At 34.4% G+C, this 23,031-nt stretch overlaps 1 protein-coding gene and 1 non-coding gene across 51 annotated transcripts in view; both read left to right on the forward strand.

Annotated features, from left to right (window-relative positions):
* The window catches only part of Ank2 (ankyrin 2), a 554,279-nt gene that overhangs the window by 376,292 nt on the left and 154,956 nt on the right, over nt 1–23,031 (forward strand). For all 50 annotated transcript variants that reach the window (XM_048813760.1, XM_048813787.1, XM_048813791.1 and 47 more), the window contains 2 exons: nt 10,203–10,301; nt 12,724–12,822. In XM_048813760.1, the coding sequence (XP_048669717.1) occupies nt 10,203–10,301; nt 12,724–12,822 (198 nt within the window). The remainder of the gene's footprint in view (nt 1–10,202; nt 10,302–12,723; nt 12,823–23,031) is intronic.
* On the forward strand, nt 9,805–9,877 carry LOC125619878. The gene has a single exon (XR_007351464.1). It is a non-coding gene; the product is annotated as a small nucleolar RNA SNORD103/SNORD85 (small nucleolar RNA).

The following is a 23,031-nucleotide window of genomic DNA, read 5'->3' on the forward strand; positions in this document are numbered from 1 at the left end:
GAGAGAGAGAGAGAGAGAGAGAGAGAGAGAGAGAGAGAGAGAGAGACTCCACTCTCCAGATGCAAAATACATAGCCCATAGCCATGTCCCCCATGGACCACTTCCTCCACCCACACCCCACCTGCCTCCAGTTACCGATCCAACCCATGAGGGATAAATTCACTGATTAGGCTAAGGCTATAGCCCAATCATTTCTCCTCCAAACCTTCTTGCCCTGTCTCACACGTGAGCTTTTAGTGGGACACCTCACATCCAAAGCACAACACCTCACATATAAACCATAAAAATCTTCTTGATTCTGTTCTTCAACTTTTTGGAATGGACAACTCTGTGGCTTTTCTGGATGTGACAGAAGTTTAACTAACACTCAAACGACTCTATAAAAATTTTTATTGCATATCTGCTGTACCTGGGGTTTCATCTTCTAGTTTTATATGAGCTTAGGAAAATCCATCAATGGGCAAAATATATAATAAAATCAGCAAGGGAAATAGAGACTAGAGTATCATAAATCTCATTGTAAACAATTACAATATTGCTTCATAAAATTTTGATAGAAGTACTAAACAAAAAAGATAACTTTTTTAGGATTGATATGCTCATTATTGTTTCAAAGTAGCATTAATGACCTTGTTTTTTAACTACTTGGTCTGTTTAGCCATTTTAACAATATATAGAAATAGCATTATTCTAAAGTTGTAGTATGAAAAGTGATACCTTGCCTGGTACTCAAAGATCTATGAAGCCCAATATCTTGCTTACAATAAGGGCTCAGTGGATATTTGTTGATTGTTTTAAAAATTCAAGCTTATATTTTTTATCAGTATTAACTTAAGTAAACCAATATCAAGGACCTATCCATAGTAGCTGATTTGGTTGGTTTCTGTTCAACTTGTGTAATTGACAGATATTTAAACTATTGCTAGAAATTAGTCTATATCTGCATGTAGAGAATCTAACACCTGTGTTGATCATTGCTAAAGTGGATCTATACCTCAATGCATCATATCATCATGCTAAAATGCTTCCCTCCTAAATTCATATTTCAATAGAAGGCTGTAGGTAACACATCTCTGTACGACAAATCTGTTCATACTCTTTATCAGCTTCATGTCTTTTGCCACTAAACTTGAAGGGAGGCCTTATCAGCAATATCAGCACCCTAAGATTATCATATTTACTAATTTCAATACCATGGTCAGGACCAGCTGGAATTAAGAATGGATCGTTACTGTTATTGTTTTAGTGCTACAGTGTACAAGGAGGACAATTTCTATAACTTTCATATTTAGTATGACTTTTTCTGTTTTATGCTTAGAATATCACTAGATCATTCTTGAATAAGTACTCTTCTATAGATACAGTATATAAAACAAATGCTTCTCTAACATATGCAATGATACTATAGTGTAAACCATTTCTGTATTCTTTTCCAATATCAAAAATAATTATAATGAATCTCTGAAATTATCTATGAAGTAACATTTTCTAGAAGGACTTGGGTTTACATGAAATGTACAAGACACATCAAGACATGTATACTTCAACTTGCATGTGGAAAGCCTTTAATTTTTCAGTATTGATATTAAAATATTTTCTATGTATGGCAAGTAGGATATGAAAACTAATAACTGGTACCACATACCATCTGCCAAACTGTTTTTTAAAATTTATTGTTTTGTTTTTGCTTTACTAGAGCATCAGGTGAAGACCACAGTCCCTTTCTGAAGATGCAGGGACTAGTGTTTACTCAGTGGGGAAATGGCAGGGAGGGTTTAGATTAGTATGCAATGCTAATTCCTGTAAAATCTACACTTTTTCCATCTCATCACTCTACATTCTAAGAATATTCCTTGGAGAGCATTCAATGTCAAGTCTGGGCTCTTATGACTCATCTCACATTTTCAATTCTAGTGATGATTAGGAGAGTGGGTTTCATTCTCCATGTTGACCTTAGCTAGGTACTCACTTCTGAACTCTGTTTGCTCATCTATGTTATTTTACCAGATATCCAAGATCCTTTCCAGTTTTAAACTCTATACAGCTTGAGTTAATAATTTTTTTAAGATCATTAATTGGTAGACACTCATATCCAACAGCCTTTTTTTAGAGAGTTGTTATGAGAGTAAAAAAATAATATATGTAAAGTAGCTTACACAATGTTTAGTACATAACTGATGCTCATAACTATTCATCTATTTATCTGTCATCATACTGCCTTAAATAGACATTTTCATCCATTGAGATGATGATCATTGTTATCATTATTGTTGTTGTTTATATGATATTGGTAGAGGGCATTGTGGGTTACTCACCTAAAACTTGTTTCTAACTACTGGTTAGTAGCAGAGCAAGAACAGATTGCATTTCTTATAGTTTCCAACACCATGTTACTATTCCTGCAGTTGGCCACACTTTAAAGAAGGAAAAAAAAAAGGAAATTAGAAGAAAATGAAAGAGAAAAAAGCATAGTCAATTGCATACAAATAATACTCTTTTAGCACCTAAAAGGAAATATTTCCAATTCTCTCTAATTAACCCAATTGTTCCATGGGCTTTCCTTGTTTTTCGCAAAATTTTTAACTTTATATTCATCTACTTTCCTTCTATTTATTCAGTAGAATTATAACACAAATGGTGTTTTATTCCCTCTAGCATACTAAGAATATTAACTGAGTGCTTAGCCTACTATTTTTCAGGTTTAATTAATTCTTATCAATTCATCTTAAATTTTTAACCATAATACATTTCTAAGTTTTTTCCCCAAATTGTTGGTCAGTATTGTGAGACTGAGTAGCTGATTAGAATCAGTCATCATATTGATCCAAAGTGTAATTAGGAGGTAGGGGATCACCTATTTTGACACATGCTTAGTGGTGTCAAAATAGGTAATCTAAGTGTGAATGACACTTAACTCAGTGCTGTTTTGAGGTCAAAAGGAATGAATTTTTTTTTCAATAACTTATTGGTGGCACAGCACATGTTCACATATCCTGTGATTTTGACATTGTCAAAAATGAAACTATACATAGGAAAAAGAATAGAGAACTAGAGGATAGAGTAACTTAATTCATATGGATATTGAATTTATCCTGTGTCTGCTGGAAACTAGCAAAAAACGACAGTGAATTACATGATTTTTTTTAAAGTTTAGCAAAAGGAAGAAAAGAGCTTTTTTTTTTTTAAATAAAACTTTTTCCTGTTACTGACTTCAGTAACAGTTAATCCAGAGAATAGATATTCTATAAACACAAGGCCATAAAATCTTGCTCAGATGGACATCTTTTATATCCATCTTACATAAAAACCAAACGGGTCATCATGTTTCATAATTGAGTGAAACCATTTCTCTAGGGAATAGAAATAATGTGTTCCAGACACATTGCTTTCTGGTGATCTAACTGAGTATCAATCCTGATATTAATCTAGGGAGTGAAGAGTTAATGTCTCTGTTAAACACAAATTGTTTCAGATACACTTTGGCCAGAACTCAGTAAGCTTATGATGAATGTTCTAATGAATGCAGAGACTTAACGTCTTGAAATGGAAAGGACTTTGGTTCCTCAAACACCACATGTGCAGAAGGCACTACTGGGAATTGCTAGAGGGTGCCCTGTTTCTCCACTCAGATAAAAAGGCTGCCCAGTTCTGCATGTCTGTCTTCTTTCTACTCCTTTACCAGACAAAGTAAAAATATTTAGCAACAACAACCTCTTTTGAACTTTGGGCCAGTATTATCAAGTGACTACTCTCTGCTAAAAAGCATCAATGTGGCTTCTGTGGGAAGTTTGGATTTTTAGAAATTGTTACCCATAGGACTTCCCAGAATGGGCTAACCAAAAACATTATATATCTTATTCTCAATAAATCAACTTAGTTCTATCCTTAAATAGTATTGTCACTCTCCATTTTCATGTAATTTATTTTAGCTCATGATCATAAAATAAAACATTTTAAGTCCTGTTGATACAAGTTGCTTTTCTGATAACTATCATATTTGCATGTGTGTGTGTATGTGTGTGTTACTGGGGACTGAACCCAGTATTTCATACATGTGGGGTAGATGCTCTAGCACAGACCAACATCCCAGGCCCTTCTATATTATTCTTTATTTTGAGGCAGGGTCTTGTTAAGTTGGTAAGTCTAACGATCCTCCTGCCCCAGCGTCCTATGTAGCTGGGATTATAGGTGTGCACCACTACACCTGACAACATATTCCACTTCTAGTTAAAATTATTTGTGGTCAAAAATTCCCAAACCAAGACATTAGCATAAAGAAAGCTGCTAATGGACATGTATTTAGAAATATGACTGCAATCCCAAATGTTTGCATGTTAAAAGAAGGCAACAGAAGAATTTATATATAGTATTTGTAACTAGAATTTCCCCCATCTGTGTCTTTAAAGCCACTCTAGTTTCAGTAGTAGTAGTACGTATTAGTATTACAAAATTTTGAACACACATGTGTATCCTGAATTTGATTTGCATAACAGTTTTGTTTTTTAATTATTTCCTCAAGAAGAAAATTTTAATCATATTCTTTTAATCTTCCAATAAAATGTGACTATACTATAGTGATTTATAATGGGCACTTTGTGTCTCCCCTCAAAAAGATAACTTTTCCTTAATTTTTTTTTTTTTTAATTTAGAAGGTCAGACTTAGTTACAAGAAAGCTGGCCATTTGTTGAGAGAATACTCTTTCATATGTTGGAGATTTAAATGGCTTCCTTTTGTGAAAATGAGGTAGGCTACATTTGGAATACATAAAGAGTAAACTCCATGGAGTCAACTAAGATAAGTAATATGTCACTGGGGTCCTCCTGAGGATACCCTCTCCTGAAATGATTAATTAAAAATATATTTGGGTTTCATAAGTTTCTAGATTGAAAGTCATGTCTTTGTACCTTTGTTAATTTTTAACACATTTTTCCCCATATTTATGGAAACAAAAATAAGAAGTTTGGGGTTGGGGTGGTGGCTCAGTGATGGAACACTTGCCTTGCATGTGTGAGGCACTGGGTTGGATTCTCAGCACCGCATATAAAATAAAATAAAGGTCCATCAACAATTTAAAAAAATACATTGAAAAACTTTTTTAGAAATAAGAAGTTTGGTGACTCTCATGAGCTGGTCTTAAGCAAGTGGAAGTTTTCAGATGAGCTGCTACTGTAGAGTGCAAGGGGAAATAGATATTTCCACATCCCCAGATGTGATGGAGCAGAGTGTTATAAATGCTCTCGACCTTGATTTGTCATTTGTGGGATTAAAGAGACATTTTACACCTTTTTAAAAAACATTTTATTCCTCAACTCTTTCTATTTTGAGTCTCTAAAGTGGCATTCAGGGTACTACTGTGGAGGAGATGATTTTTCAAGCCACTTTAGAACAATCATTTTAAGCAATAAAGGATTGATGAATAATTAATAATGCTTGACTGTATATTAGAAATATAAACAAGATTTCCTATTGGTAGATTCCATCTGTTATCTGTATTTTAGAATTTTAGAGCTAAGTAAAGAATAGATTGAGGCTACTCTACTTTAGAGAATTTGGCTTTTGAGGAGCCATCTTTCCAGCTCATATTTTTAAAAAAATGTCAAAGCACCTTCAACTTTGCCATTCAAACAGTGATATTGTCTGTAAATGTTTAACCACTGACAGTCTGGGTGCAAAAGTCCTGATTTTTAATTTTTGTAGTAAAATTAATTTTCCTATGCCAGGGATATGATAATGGCAGAAATACTAAAATTAAGAAACTGGAAGGGAAATTACTGGCAAATATTGTGAAGATGCTTCCTTCTTTTCCTCCTTCAGCTGATAATAGCTCAGAGGCCAGAGGCTTAACCACAGAGTTGAATCTGTTTGGAGTAATTGCTTAGAGTGCTCTGATTGTTCTAGATGGGAAACCCTTCTCCATCTTCCCTCAGCTGGTTGGTGATTTCAATTTACAGGTTAAACTTTCTTTTTCTAACATCTAGTAAACATTGACATCAGATAAGACCACTTTTTAAAAAGCTAGTTAGCTGGGCATATGGCACACATCAGCAACTCTGGAGGCTGAGGCAGGAGGATAGCAGTTCAAAGCCAGCTTCAGCAAAAGGCACTAAGCAACTCAGTGAGACCCTGCCTCTAAATAAAATACAAAATAGTGCTGGAGATGTGGCTCAGTGGTGGTATGACTCTGAGTTCAATCCCCTGGTACACCCTGCCCTCCCCGCAAAGCTAAAGTGATCACTTTGGTTATCTAATGAGGCATAAATGATCATCAAAATGGTCCATTTTTTAAACTAAAAGAGAGTAGAGGAGATAAAATAATTTAATACCTCATTCCTCTTGTCTTAGAAAGGACATTCATAAAATGTGGATCAACAGCTTTGAAGATGTAGCTCAGTGGTAAAGCATTTGCCTAGCATGTGCAAAGATCTAGGTTTAATCCCAAGTACCACAGAGAGGAAGGAATGGAGGGAAGGAGGGAGGAAGAAAAGAAGGAAGGAAGGAAGAAAGGAAGGAAGGAAGGAAAGAATGGAGGGAGGGAGGGAGATTGGTCAAGCAGTGTGGCACATGCCTGTAATCCCTGTGACTCAGGAGGCTGAGGCCAGCCTGGGCAATTTAGCAAGACCCTGTCTCAAAATAATTTGAAAAAAAAAAGGGGGTGGGTGGGATATGTCTCTTGGGGATATAGCTCAGTGGTAGAGAATCCCTGGGTTCAATTCCTGGTACTTATTTAAAAAAAAAAAAAAGAGTGGATCAATACAGAAAGTCATCCATGTAGATTTTGTCACTTAACCAAGTTTACCATTTGCCTCTAAAGTTAGAAGACTCCTGAATTATATGACATGAGATTTTAGAGAGAAGATATGTTCTGGCAGAATAAATCTGGTGTTTCCATCATGCCTCAGACACCTGGAAAAAAATATCTCCAAATCAAAAATGTCTAATCCCATTTGGACAAAAGCCCTGATATAAGCAAGTTTATAAATCATAGAGACCATTATCTTTTTATATAAAATGCATTAAATAGTTTTAATTTTTTTTATAAAAGTAGTCTTTACCAAACATTTCCTCTTTAGATTAATTCATTTATCTGGCAGTATTTATGGAGTAGATGCTCTGTCTAGGGCCTGGAGCTGAGTAGGAAGTGAATCATTACCATGGATAATCTAAACAGTCCTTTGAAATTCTTGGGTTCTAAAACCCGATGGAGGCAGAGAAAGGAAAGAAGCCTACTGCTAACCACAGACATCTTCAAATGTGACATTCCTTACCTTTTTGCTTCCTGGGCCATCTGGACAACTTCCATTTGCTGGAACATTTGATTCTTACTGAAGTAACTGATCCATACTCCAAAACGTTTACACAATTCTCTATATACAGAGCCAAAGACTTCTTTAAAAAGTGTGGGAAAGTCAGTGATGGCTATGCAGAAGAATATGTAGCAATCAGAAGGTATCAGAAAAGATTAAACTCTTTTTTTTTTAATTTTTTATTGTTGGTTGTTCAAAACATTACAAATTTCTTGATACAACAGTTAAGATTAAACTCTTAAGTACCTTAACTATCACCTTTAAATTCCTACCTTATGGTCATTCTGCTTGTCCCCAGAATAGGTGTATATCAGTTATAATTGCCTATTACCAAAGAGATTGGATGTTCAATAATTAGATCAGAAAACAACTTTATAATGCAATGCTTTCCTTGATCTGGTAGTAGGAGCAAAAACCAATTTTCATTTGTGAATCACCTGTCTGTATTTAACATCGTTAACATTTTCATACTGCTTGAATGCAAGGGGCAATCAAAACCTTTTTCAAGTTTTTATTACCTTTTTGATTCATTTGTTAATTTTTCTAGGAATGTAATAAAAAATATTAGAAGTTCTTCACTTTCTACCATTTGGTGTCAGTAAATGGGCCCAAACCATACAGGCATGTTTTGTAGAACAACTTTATTGGCTACTCAAAGTTAAATGTGGATGAGGAACCAGGGCTGTTTTGCAAAGGAAAAAAAAAAAAGCAAACATTACCTATTTTCTTTATTGAAACATAAAAGGCTGACTACTTTCTATATCAAAATCATTAAGTAAGGGCTGGGCTTGGGGCTCAGTGGTAGAGCGCTTCCCTCACATGTGTGGGGCCCTAGGTTCCATCCTCAGTACCACATACAAATAAATGAATAAAGGTCCATCAGCAACTAAAAAAAAATTAAAAAATCATTAAGTATAATTACTGTACAGCAAATATATTAATATGTTTCTTCTTCTTCTTTTTAGTATTGGGGATTGAACCCAAGGGTTCAATTGGGGATTAACCACTGAGCCAGACCCCCCCCCCTTTTTTTTTTTACAGTTTTTTATTTAGAGACAGGGTCTCACTGAGTTGCTTAGACCTTGCTAAGTTGTTGAGGCTGGCTTTGAACTCGAGGTTCTCCTGCCTCAGCCTCCTGAGCTGCTGGGATTGCAGGTGTGGGCCACCACACCCAGCTATGTTTCTTCTTCTATGTATGATCAGATCTACTTTCAAACTTCATATGTAGTTGCAAATATTTTCTGTCTTTTTAAAATATTGTCTCTCACTCTGCTGACTATTTCCTTTGCTGAGCAGAAGAAGCTTTGTAGTTTGATGTAATCTCATTTGTCTATTTTTGCTTTTGTTGTGTGTTATTGAAGTCCTTTCCAAAAAAAAAAAAAAAAATCCTGCTCTGGCCAGTGAATGTCACAAAGCATTTGCTTTGTATTTTCTTCTAGTAGCTTTATAGTTTGTGGTTTTATATTTAAGTTTTTAATCTATTTTGTGTTGATTTTTGGAATTAGTGAGAGACAGAGGTCTAGCTTCATTGTTCTGCACATGGATATCAAGTTTTCCTGGCCCCAGTTCTTCAAAAAGGCACCCTTTTCCAAATGTGTATTCTTGGCACCTTTGTTGAAAAACAGTTGGCCAAGTGTGTTGATTTCTTTTGGGGTTCTCTGTTCTATAAGTGTATGTGTTTGTTTTTACACCAGGGGCATGCTGTTTTGGGTGCTATAACTTTGTAATATATTCTGAAGTCAAATAGTATGATGCCTTCTGGGTTTTTGTTTGTTTGTTTAAGATTGTTTGGTTTTGGGGGTCTTTTGTGGTATCATGAATTTCAGGAGTGATTTTTGTATTTCTATGAAAAATATCATTGATACTTTGGTAAAGATTGCATTGACTGTATATTATGTTAAATAATGATGTGCTAAATGAGTTTTTTCAATGCTGCAGTAAAAAACTTTTTACAGATTTATATAGATAGGAACCAGATGTTATAGTTTTAACAGATAATATAAGATAAAATTTAAATTTTTGCTTAAAGAAAGGCTGTTTAGTGCCATACAGCAAAATGTATTTTAAGTAAAGTGTTATCATTGAAGAGTTGTATTGCTTTAAAAACTGTCCTATGGAAGCTAGAGAGAAAAGAAGAGGCGGTGGGAGGAGAAAGGATTTTAGGAAAATAGAAGGGAGACCAGCAGGGTAGAGGGTAGGGATTTTGGGGAGGGAATGGGAGGTACATGGATATGCATAAGACCAAATTATTCTATGTGCAGGTACAGACATATCACAATGAAGCCTACTATTATGTGTAATTATAATTCACCAATAAAATAAATTGTCCTGTGGTTTTAACTTTATAAAAGGAACATTTTTCTCCTACTTGTTAAAAAGTAAGATTAATTTAAAGCTCTATATGTTCTAGGAACTTGGCAAAATTTTATTTTTTGCCCAACAAAATAAATGTTGTAGAATTATTCTCTTTGTTTTCTCATTAGAAAAAGTAGAGATTCCTCTGGCAAGGATGATATACACTTGCCCTCACTTAGATTATAGTTGGTTGATGAGAGCATTATTCTGAGCCAGTTTTGAGTAAAAATAAAACAAAAATAAAAAAGAAGAGTAGAGATTCCTTAATTAAAGAAAAAACAAGATGTTTTGTTGAAATGAAGTTGCCAAATTCATGTTTCTGATGAATATTTACTTTTTTGCTTATCGGAATCAGAAACACTAAAAGGCAGTCTCTGAACTGAATAGATTAAAGAGACTACAAAGAGGAGAGAGACAGACAGACGGGCAGGCAGACCGACAGACTCACCAGAGTCTGTGTGTTCTCTGGGTTCTGTGTTTGAATTCGATGGGCACACTTCATCATAACTCTTCTTTTGAGATTTTGCTTGTTCTTCTCTCAGAATGGACTCAACGCTCTCCATCTGGCTGCCAAGGAAGGCCACGTGGGGCTGGTGCAGGAGCTGCTGGGACGAGGGTCCTCGGTGGATTCTGCCACTAAGGTAATGTTCATGCTGATAGAACTTGTCTTCCTTAGAAAAGAGGACTTACTTTGGAGCTTCTTTTCCCAGTGTGCATTTCAGAGGTTCCCTGGAGCATTGAAATTCATAACTACACAACCACAGTGGAAGTCCTCCCATTTAAACTAGTTTGAATCTTTTGTTTAAGGATTTATCAGACATGAGACTGAAGACATTAATAAATCTAGCATTGAATATTTTGTCTTTCCTGTTTTGATTCACAAAGAGGACTAGATCAATATATTCCTCTGTGAATAATACCATTTTTTCCCTAAGATTAATTCATTTTTTAAAAGTAAATTGATGTGGCAAACTTGTCAGTGGAAATGAACAAGTAATTTTCATGCTTTAATTAAATTGACATATCTTGTAATGTATTCATTCAACATGGTATGGGAATATACAGAATCCTTTAATGGAAAAGAGCTTTTGGATTTTGGATTGAATTACTAGAGTAAGATTAGATTTTTTTTCACTATAAATGTGTGTTTATAAAGAACTTGGAACTCACTTTTTTTTGAGGGGGGTACTGGGGATTGAACCCAGGGCACTTAACCACTGAGCCACATTCCCAGCCCTTTTTCATATTTAGAAACAGGGTCTCGCTGAATTGTTTAAGCCCTCACTAAATTGCTGAGGTGGCTGGCTTTGAACTTCTGATTCTCCTGCCTCAGCCTCCCTAGCTGCTCAGATTACAGTGCCCCACCATGCCCAACTGGAACTCACTTTTAAAGAAATACACAAGATGCTTGGCATTACTAGAAGCTATGATCCCTTGTGGATGCTGTTTTTGTTAAAATACATTTGAACTTGTTGACATGTCTGTTATAAATAATAGACTTTAAAAAAATATCATCAGTGTTGACAGATGTTTGTCTGTTAAAAGTAAACTTTTTATTTGGAAAACTAAAATCAGTAACCAGCTATAGCTAACCCTGTTGAGAGAACTAGAGTGTGACAATACTCTGTGGTAGAGGGGGAGAGACAAGTTACACACTCAGGTGTAGGCCCAGGCTTAGTGGACAAAGAGTTCAGGAATAAATTAGAAATATGGTCAGATAACCTACATTTCCAATGCTTCATGCATAACTACCAAAATGTACATTAGTCCGACTTATAGTATAGTAAAGAACAATTCCTGTGAAAATTTAAAAACAACTATCAGGCAATTCAAAAGAACTTAAAATATAAGTTCACTTTATGTAGTAAATTACCTACTTTGAACATATAAATATTTCTCTTAAGCACATCAAATAAGCGTGAAACAATTACTTAAACAATATATATTTGAGGGTAAATAAAATTATTTGCCTCCAAAATTGCCCATATTAATATAGTGTATTCATTAAACCAACAACTTTCTGGTTGTTGAAGTGTTATTATTTTCATTTTTCCTTTCTTTTAGACTCTATTGAGATTTTAAAATATAGGTTTTCTTTTAATCCTAGATTAGAGTTGTGGAATTTTCCAGGCACCTCCCTCCCAAAAGAAATTCCTTTAATAAGAAGGACACTGAGTCCCCGCATAGTAAGTGAAGGGTTAGTGGCCTCACAAGTAGCTTGGTAGCAGAAATTGAACTATTGTCTGAACTTAGTCTTGGAATCTATAGATATCTGGGTTTTTTTTCCCATTTTTTGTTACTTATTTTGATTACATCACAAGTATTTTTAATCTCTTTACCTATATTTTATTTTCACAGAAGGTTTAAATTATTTTTCAATGACAATTGGTTTTGTGAATGATAAATTTTTATGTATCAAATAGTAGAATTCAGGGCTTGGGCTATAGCTCAGCAGTAGTGCACTTGCCTGGCACATGTAAGGCACTGGGTTCGATTCTCAGCACCACATATAAATAAATAAAGGTCTGTCAACAAAAAGGTATTAAAAAATAGTAGAATTCATTGTCAATGTTATGATTCATGTAAGATTTATTTTTTTTATTCTCAAAATATTTTTGAGTAGTGTCCACATGCTCTTGTATCTAGAATCACAACTACCACTGAGAATCCCTAGGTTTCATTGCAAGGTGAAATACATTCAATGTTTTAGTAAACTCTTTTTAAAGTTAGAACTTCCTTGTAGTTGCATTCTTTAGTTGTTGATTAACTCCCATGAGTGTCATGAGATATTGTCACACACATTCATGCACCCACATCCCAATTTTTTTTTATTCACTGAGAATAGTCTTCCTATGTCTTAACATTAGAGCAATATTATGAAAAACAGAAATGAGAGATACTAGAGAAAATTGTCAATTTTCAATGGTAGAAAAATACAAGTAGGTGGGAAGACTACTATTGTTATAAAATGATAAATTGTATTCATTTGAAAATGCCTGTACATTTTGATTTTTACAAAATTGGAGAACCTCTAACATTTTCTACTTTATTTCTCCAAAACAGAAAGGAAATACTGCTCTTCACATTGCATCTTTGGCTGGACAAGCAGAAGTTGTCAAAGTTCTTGTTAAGGAAGGAGCCAATATTAATGCACAGTCTCAGGTATTACAGATTTTTCTCTAATGGAGATAAATTTATTTTGGGATGGTTTTGTGAAGTTGCTTTAATATGTTTATCTAGCTGCTGTGCATTTATTTAAGCAAATTATTTTATTAACTCATGCAATTAAGTTTTTTACTTCTTGACATATTGTAATCTCCCTTTTGATGTAACTGAACACTTGACAAATGTAAGTCTATCATTATTTTTAAGTATTTTATAAAAGAATAGTGATTTTTTAAAGAATCGCAGTGACATCCGTGAATATGAATTACTTATGCCAGTTCTGTATGGCTCTATGAAAGTATTCTTTCTCCTTAAATTTAAAAAAATTCTCAAAAGATTGACATTCTACTGGGGAAGTCTGCTGTTAAGTGGGAAGCACACTATTTTGGTTTTCTCAAACTTCAAATGTGGGTTTTACTAAAACATGAAGGGAAATAGGCAGAATTCACTCCCATAGCCTTCTGATGCACACAGTAATAAAGAGGAAATGCAGGTTCTTAATGAACTTAAGAAAACATTTAAACAATTCTTATTTAATCAAAATTTTACTATTAAGTTGGCTCCATTTTTCTTTTTTGTTTTGTTTTTTTCTTGGTAAAGAGAGAGAAAAAAATGTTTTACCCAAAGTTTTACTCTTGGTATCTATAATGCATATATTCAGGATTTGATTGTGTATATTACTAATGAAATGCATTCCTTCAGCATACACAAGGCCTTGGGGCTAGTGACCTGCACCACCCTACCCCGCTGTCAATAAAAAAAAAATGTACAAAAATATTTCTCTTATTTTTTCAGGTTTCTCAGTAGATTTTCTGAGTACACAGGCCACATCATGGGCAATATTGACAGAATAAGCCAGCTCTTTTTATCCATTCTTTGAGATAACATCACCATCTTACCTTTGTTTAGAAACATTTATTTCTTCTTTTTTCATTTATTCATCACATACACGTGGTCCTGGTTGTATAGACTACACAAGTTCTAGACCCAGGAAATACTAAAGGCAAAGGTTAGAACCAGCCATGTTTTCTTTTAGTTTGGTTACAAGGGGAAAAAAATCCATTAAAATTGTGACAGGTAGGACACTGTACATTAGTGTTTTAAGTGGTGACAATTCTTTTTTCTTACAACTTTTAAATACACATCAATATTTTCATATGAATTAAAAATATGCCTTAGCCTAAAGTCTTTATTACATAAAATTTCAAAATTTGATACCATCTATAATGAATACTAGCATGTCCAATAATGTATAATAGCATCTTAAGCTTGGAGACAAAAACTGTACAAAATTCACTGCTCCAAAGTAGGAATAAAGACTGTCTTATACCAAGGGAGCATCTTTTTCTGTTAGAGCAGAGGTTTTCCAACAACATCCTTGCATCACAATCGCCTGCTAGGCTTGTTGAAACACATTTCTAGGTCCTACCTCAGAGTTTGTGACTCCATTCTGTGATGGTACCTGAGAATCTTAATTTTTCACAAGTTCTCAGATATTCTGATGCTGCTGGTCCAGGGAACTATTGCTTTAAAGAATGTGAGAGAAAACTGGGTGTAAGATGTTGCAGTAAATTTCATTAAGTGTAGATTTAACTACACGTCTCAATCAATAGAATTCTTACAAATCACAGAAATGAAGGCAGGTTAAGTTCAATTGCTCAGAGAACGCTTCCCTTACTTTAATAGGAAATTCACATATACATCAGCGCTGTTAGTATTTATAAAAATAACAAGGTTACATTCTCAAAATGGATAAGTTGAACATAGTAATGTCATAAAAGTTGATAGATTGCCAATGCTTCAAAATAAGTGCTTGTTAAAGCTATAATATCCATTATTCCACAGTGGTTATTGGAAATGCACATGCTTAGGCGACTTTTCAAGGAGAATAAGCTAAAGCTTATCTTATTATAGTCACAATCATACCAGAGTGTAACATCTTCAAAACAGATGTATATCATCATTAAGAGATCACAATAATCCTTATTTGTACATATACTATTAGATCAATTTAAAATTTATGTTTTAGGAAATCCTGGTAAATAGTTTCAAACTGATTTTTATATAGCCAGAAGGTTTTTGAGTAAGAAAAATCAATCAAATTTTAAGATGGTTTTCTAAATGCCTAAATCATTTGATAAGACCTATGACATTATTTGCTATTATTCAATTTCGGTAACCATCATTATCAATTGGCAAAATGTATAATTACATAGAATTATCAGTAATTCAATGATTGAAATTAAAATACATGAGTTTATATTAGCAGATTGATTATTTTATTACTATGTACAAGCAAGTCCCCAAAAGCATGATTTTAAGGCCACTGAGAGCTGATATGAATTCTTCCTCATATTTGATTCCTCACAGTTCTATCTTATTTAAAATACAAATTTATTTTTTCTATATATTTCTAGGTATTTTATTAGTATATAGGGTAAAATGTAAAGTTTATTTCATAAAATTTTGGGATTGCAAATATCTTCATCTATATAGGAAAATATTTTTTTAAATGATGTTTTTCTTTTTATTTCTTTTAACTAGAATACAAATTTCTTTATGTGATATCATGAGGTTTTGGGTAGATAGGCAGGCTCATGACCATGGCAGATGGACAGGCACTTCCTTTTGGGAACCACAAAAAAGACATAGGAGTCTGAAATGCCCAATATAAATTCTGAATTTTGTATTGAAATTATGCCTTCCTCTACATCTTTCTAAGAATATATTATATAATTCAAAGCACTGAAATGCAGAATAGTCTGAAATTACACTTTTAGGGCATCTGAAGTAGGCTACTAAAATTATTTTTTTAAATAAGAATGTAAAAGACTGAAAATTTCCAAGAAATAAACATGCAGTAAAAAATTTGGGGTCCATAGGTTATAAGAGAAGCAAATGTTAATAGTTTTATTTTTTAGCATTCTCTGAATAAATTATAAGATAAGTTCCACATGTGTTAAAAAAAAGAATTATTCAGTGATGCTTGCTAATGAATGGTAAGGAAGACTTTCATCAAGACCATTGCAATAAATGGAGAGGTCATTGTGATGTGGTCCATCAGTGGAGGAAAGAGATTGGGCTTGACTCTGAATATAACATGGGCAAGTGAGAATTTATGGCCGAAGAGCAGTGTGGGGGCAGTGGAAGGAAAATTACTCAGAGGAAGCATCAGAAATAAGGAAGATTTTTTTTTAAATTTTTTATTGTTGGCTTTTCAAAACATTACATAGTTCTTGATATATCATATTTCACACTTTGATTCAAGTGGGTTATGAGCTCCCATTTTTACCCCATATACAGATTGCAGAATCACAACAGTTACACATCCATTGATTTACATATTGCCATACTAGTGTCTGTTGTGTTCTGCTGCCTTTCCTATCCTCTACTATCCCCCCTCCCCTCCCCTCCCCTCCCCTCTTCTCTCTCTGCCCCCTCTACTGACATTCATTTGTCCCCCTTGTATTAAGAAATAAGGAAGATTTTTATGAAACTATCAGGATTTTTGCAAAAAATATACCAGGGTGATCAGACGCAACTTGGGGAATGGCGTAGGATTAAGAACCTGATCAGATATTGAGGATGATCACATATGACGAGACTGATTTAGCAGGGTTCTTTTTGCTAAAACTGGATTTTACAAGGAAGTGCACAGATGGGTCTCCAAGAAGTTTCAGAAACTTGACTGAAGTTTGGCCAACCAAAGAATCTTTGTCATTTGTCACATGACATAGTGCCAATTTCGGTAGGCAGTATCCTTAATTCATGAGAGTCCTGAAATGCCATCAGAATCAATTTACCTATTTTAAATGAATTATGTAATTGTTATTGTAACAAAGAACAAATGTTTACTTACATTTCTGTATTCAGCAGTGTCAGCAGTGTGGGCTTTAAAGATTACTCTTGACCATGTAGCTCTCTGGCTTGGTTCTTTGGTCTCCTGGATTTGGTGATATGGAGGTCTCATCTACCTCAATGAAAGCTGTCTTGGTGAAATAATGGGACTGAACATCAATCAGATCAGAGTGAATTGAGGAATATTGTTTGTTCTGAGGATAACTGTAGCTTTCTAAAAACAGGCACACTCAGGAAATCTTTACTAGACATATAACATGCTCCACACAAGTATGAATGCTTTCCGTCTGTCTGCATGGGCATTTGTTGGGTTACTTTTGTAAACTGTAAATCTATTAGACTCAAAGACATGATTTAAAAAATTGTTCTAATTCTATCTTGTAAGCAATTATGCTTTTGAAAAAAAATTTAAATATTCTGAGCCATGATTCCTTAAAATACTTGCAGTTTTTGTTTGCTTTTTGCCCATTGATACTGGCTTATCTTTGGCTTATTGTGTATCTACAGTTTCTCCAAGATGGTAAACTTCTTGGGAGAAGATTTTTTTGGTCATACTTTTTTAAGAAAAATAATTTTAGGAATTCACAGATATATGATTAAAAGCTGAACATATGCACACACACTCTTCATATATTAAGAATTAGCTTTGTTGCAATTTCTATCATTCCTAACAGTAGATGTTAATATAATAATAATACAAGTAATAATATTGATGACCATGCTCCATCTGTGGCCCATTGTGTATGTCTTTTGATCTTCATTTACTCTGTCATTGTTGATGGCAAGCTGGGACTCAGATGGTCCCTTTGCTTGTTCCAGTGCAAATCTTCATTCCATGCGACATTCCTTCTCATAGTTCCTATAACAGTTCTACCTTTCCTTAGACCCAAAGAATGTGTGTGTGTGTGTGTGTGTGTGTGTGTACAAATTTTGGTACCAAGGATTGAGCCCAGGGTCTCTTAACCATTGAGCCACATCCCCAGCCCTTTTTTGTATTTTATTTAAAGACAGGGCCTTGCTAAGTTGCAGAGGCTGGCTTTGAGCTTGCTGAGCCACTGGGTTTATAGGTATGTGCCACCACTAATTTTTAAAATTACTTTTTTTTCTAGCTTAAGTCATATTCGGGTCCATATAAGCTGATTCTCCTGAAGTAGAATTTATGCAAAGAGTTAAGATGGAAAATTTTCACTTAGTACTTTTTATGAACTATAAATGCTACAGCTCTGCAAAATGTTCAAAACATGAAAGAAAACATTAAAAAATTGTTCTAATTCTATCTTGTAAACAATTATGCTTTTGAAAAAAATTTTAAATATTCTGAGTCATGAATTCCTTAATTGGTTTCAAGAAAACCATGAATTCCTTTTGATATTGGTTTCAAGAAAATTTGGCCTTAGGGTCCTCCTTTTTAATATTTTTTTTCTGAAAAAATTATGAATTTTAGTTATGAGAATATTTTTCCTTTGGGTGTCTAATATATTGACTAAATATAACATCATTAAAATCAGAATGACCCCTGTACTAATGCAAAATTACCTTCAAAGTCTCTATTTATCCTTTTGATTTTACAAAACAGACCTTTTTATGTTGCATACATTTTTTGACATTTAAAAAATAGCAAGTTAGGGCTGGGGATGCCATTCAGTGGTAGAGCATTTGCCTAGCATGCTTGAGGTGTTAAGTTTGATCCCCAGCACCACAAAAAAATAAAATAAATAAATAAAGTAAATAATATCCTAGGATATTGTTTTTCAGATAGCAGAAGCTAAGCTAAATTTTGGAGGATGGATACAGTAAAGTTTCTTGCCCTTTAGGAGGACAGGAAGAAGGAAAGTGCTAAAAGCTCTCATGAGGCTCCTCAAGAAGTATGTGTCCACAGAGCTCAGTCATTGGAACAGATTCCAGGTGTCATAAAGCTACAGCCCAGTGATAGAATCTTGCGTTCAGGGTCTTCGTTTTTAATTTTTTAAAATTTTTTGGTGGTACTGGGCATTGAATCCAGGCCTGCACACATTCAACACACTAAGCAAGTGCTGTACACTAAGCTACATGTACCTTAGCCTTTTTTTATTTCATTTTGAGACAAGGTCTGAGTAAGTTACCCAGGCTGGCCTTGAATTAGTGATGGCTTTCTTTTCAGGTGCAGCTTCCAATAGTTTTCTCTTCATTGGCCCTAACCCATTGTCACACATAATTTGAATTGGACTGTGAAGGGGAAGAAAGCCCACACAGTTGGCCAGCATGCCCACTACCCTGAATTGCTTCCATATGGTCACAGGCATCCTTGGATCTTGAAGCAAAAACTCAAAAATGAAACATTCTGTTCTTTCTCTCTCTCTCTCTCTCTCTCTCTCTCTCTCTCTCTCTCTCACACACACACACACACACACACACACACACACACACTTATATAAAATGGGATCCATGGTCTAGTTTCAACTAAGAGTCCAAAAAAAAACTTTCTATCTTCAGGTTTTTTCCCCTCCAATATACATATGGTGCTTTCTTAGTAATACTCTTATTTTTTTCAGGTGGGAGCATCACTATCTGTAGTAGAAATTCCTGAAGTTCAGATGAAGATAGGGACTCACATTTGACACAGAATAAAAAGAAGTCAGGACACTTGTGTTATCTCTTTGACTCTGAATGTCAGCCTATTGGGTCATTACGAGTTTGTTAGAGGGTCTATTCCACCATGCTCCAAGTGAAAGGAAATATGCTTTCTCCAATTTTCCATTTCCCAATGTGCTTGGCTAACTGAATTGAATATTTTTAGAAAGACATGGCTATCCCCTATTCCAGTAAACTCCAACTTGAAATTAGCAGTACGTTAAACACTCACATACATATCTGAAGATACATGATGTTCTGATTTTAGTTTTTCAACTTTTGAAGCAAAATTAATATCAGAACATTTTGTCTGAATGCTCATTTATCTTAGAAGAGATGATTGGGAAAGGCTGAATCCTAGTTGTTATTTTTTTTCTTGAAAATTAAATTATGTATGATATGTCAAGATCATTGTATTGTCATGAGCAACTAATAAAAAAATTTTGTAAAGGCAAAAAAAAAAGAAAATTAAATTATGGCAAAAACATCATCAAATCTAAAATCTTTGGTTGGTGTCCTATTTATCATTTCATAAACTTATCTTAGTACAATATTGTTGTCTTCTTAAGTAACCTAAATGTGTAGGTAGGTAAGACTTGTAGGGAGAAAGTTAAATGGCAAAGAAGGCTTTAAAGTTTCATTAATAGAAATAAGAGGTCCAATTTTTCACCGAAGGCCCTTTCTTTTCTCTTCTTATGAGTTAAAATAAAGGATGAGGCATTCCAGAAGTAAAAGGAAAAGTAGAACTACAGCATACACCTCAAACCTCAGCTCTCATGGCACCAATGCCAGGTGAAATCACCAGGAAACACAAACCACAGAACAAAGAAGGAAAAAAATGACACTAAATACAACTTTCCAATACAAAACGATAGAAATTAATCCTCACTCACTCAGCAGATTTTTGTGTATCCAACAGGTAAATCAGGGTTTTGTTTTGGATTCTGCAAATATCACCTAGTGAAGCTTAGAAAATTGGAGGGAGGCCAGTGAGGGGTGCAAATCCAAACAGTGATGGATTCCAGGTGAGAGGGAATGTTAGCTGGGAATGGAGAAGTGGTGGTTTGGTGGTGGGAAAAGTGGAGTGCTTTGAGAGGTTAGTGGCCTGTTATTGAGCACTTGGTGGTGACCTGTGGGAGAAGCGTAGGAGGGTGGTGTCCAGGATGACCATGGGCTTGCTCCCCTGTCTCAGGGTACAGATGGTGACACAATCCACTCAGACAGCTGTGGATAAGGACAGGTTGTGTTGGGTTTTTGATGAAGAGGAGGGTAGACATGGAGAATTGTATTTTAAGGGCTTGTTAGACCTTCCAAGAGGAGGTTTTAATAGGAAGTTTGATCACAAGTTTGGAGCTTCAAGGGAAATTGGAATAAAGATATTTCTGGGTCATCTGGTGTAAATAGTTATTAAAGCAGTGGACTTGATTGAGACCACAAAGCAATGAAGCCAGCAAGAGGTAGGAGAGGGTCCACATTTAAGGGACAACACTCTCATGGAAGAAAAAGTTAGATGAGGAAGAAAATATGAGGCATATGTCAAGAAGTGAAAAAGTTATAGTAATAATTATCCAGAGGACTCTAGGTCCTTAGTGTAAAGTTAGTCTTTCTTTCTTTCTTTCTTTCTTTCTTTCTTTCTTTCTTTCTTTCTTTCTTTCTTTCTTTCTTTCTTTCTTTCTTTCTTCCTTCCTTCCTTCCTTCCTTTCTTTCATAGGCTTGAAAGAATGAAAATGAGAGCTAATCAGGTCCAGGGAAATAAGCATTTGATTTACATCTGGACAGGTAACAGCTTAGCAGGGGTTAGGAGCAAGGGTTCAGAGTCCGATAAGCTGGAATTGAATCTTAATTCCATAACCCACATAACCCATAAGTAACTTGAATAAGTTACTTATTTTTGTGCCTATCTGTAAAATAGGTAAGGGGTAATCACAGTTCACTCAATTTAAACTTAAAATTTAGAGTTGTTTTGAGGATCAAAAGAAATAATAATATAATTATCACAATCCTTAGAATTGTTGTGAGAATTTAAAGAAATAATAGTGTAATTATCACAATCTTTAACACATAGTGAGCTCTCTATGTTAGTTCCTGTTGTGATTTCTATTTTTTTTTAATTGTTAGCTCCCTGGGAAAGCTATTATTCTATCTTTGTGGGAAGCACTAGATCAGTGGTTATTGTTTCCGTAGATCCTGAATTACTTCCACTTCCTACTTATTAGATGTATTAATTCTTAAAAATAAGAAGAAAATGTGAGCTTGCAATTGCAAGGAACGAGTGTTAGGAAGAAGCAGAGGAGAGCAGTGGAGATAAGAGTTGCTCTTGAAAGCCTGTGGGGACTGTGATAGAAACCTGGAATTTAACTCATGAAAAAGAAAGAGCTGGAGAAAGTAAAAAACTATTCAACTCTATCAAGATCTTTTAAGCAAATCAGAGATTTGCCACTTTTAGTCACATGCTATTATGATTTGTCTGACTAGGAAAAGATTCTTGCATCAGTGGTCCCTTGATGTTAAGCTAGTGATAAACATTCCAAGCCATGAATCTGATCATGCTTCTTTATAGATGTGACAGCTGGACCATGGAGGTAGCCTTTCTCCTTTCCTCTAATGTGCAATTGATTAATAACCAAACAGCTTGCATTTTAGAGCAAGGCTCCACATATTGCATCATCTTAGATGGATATTTTTGTGTTTTTCTTATTTTATGAAGCTATTTGAAAAACTTTCAGTCTTCTAAATTAGCAATGGGCTTTGTGTTTTTACAATAACAACAAAAAGTTGTAGAAGCAATAGGATATAGACAGCGTTTGAAATGTCTTGAAGGTAAGTCTTCCACAGATGAACACTTAAATATTTTGTTTTATTTGGGGGGGCACATGTCCCTTACATTCTCCATATATTTGAATAAGCTGGAATTGAATCCTACTTCCATAACCCACACAACCCTGTGATCTTGGGAAGGTTACTTATAATTTTCTTACTGGAAGTGGGTATTAGAGGCATCATATCCATAATATTTATTATAGGAATCTGAAGTCCACAGAGTCAAATATCTTGCCTGAAGTCATGTTGTTAACTTTTATTTCTTGATATCTGGTTAAATTTTCCACATGTTTTGAGGATTTATCTCTGTTTGCCTGTTCATCTGTCTCAATTTCATGTATAAGACACCAACAATCTTGTTTTAAACAATCAAAATAATGCAAAAATGTGAGGAATAAAAAGTATAATTCTCTTTTCATAGCTCCTAACTAGCATGGCCTTCCTCAGAAGTAGTCATTTTTTATTTCCCTTTGATTTATTTAAATTCTCTTTATTCTATGTGATGTTTTATAAACAATTACATCATTATTGTTCCTTAATAGAATTTTTCAGTATGGATGTCTAAAATGCTGATAAGCATAGTGAATTTATTTGCAGTATTTCATTACTGTTCAATACATAATTTGCATAGAGATCAGGCATTAATTTTTCCATTCTATTAAGAATTTAAGTAACTAACCAAAGCTTCACAGTGATTAATTGCATAATCACTCTTGAGAGATGAAAATTAAAACTGTATTATGTCTTTATTTTTTCTAAGGCTTCATAGTTGGTGAAATTCTTAATAATTTCTTTCCAAGTTTTATTCTAGCCCATATCCTTAGTATGTGTTTCTTTTCTTATTGGGGAAAATGGGCAGTGTCCAATAATTGTCTGAATATGTCAATATAAATTTGTATGCAAATGTATTACAGTTAA

The sequence above is a fragment of the Marmota marmota genome, unplaced genomic scaffold (genome assembly GCF_001458135.2).
Source record: "Marmota marmota marmota unplaced genomic scaffold, marMar, whole genome shotgun sequence".
In the NCBI taxonomy this organism is placed as follows: Eukaryota; Metazoa; Chordata; class Mammalia; order Rodentia; family Sciuridae; genus Marmota; species Marmota marmota.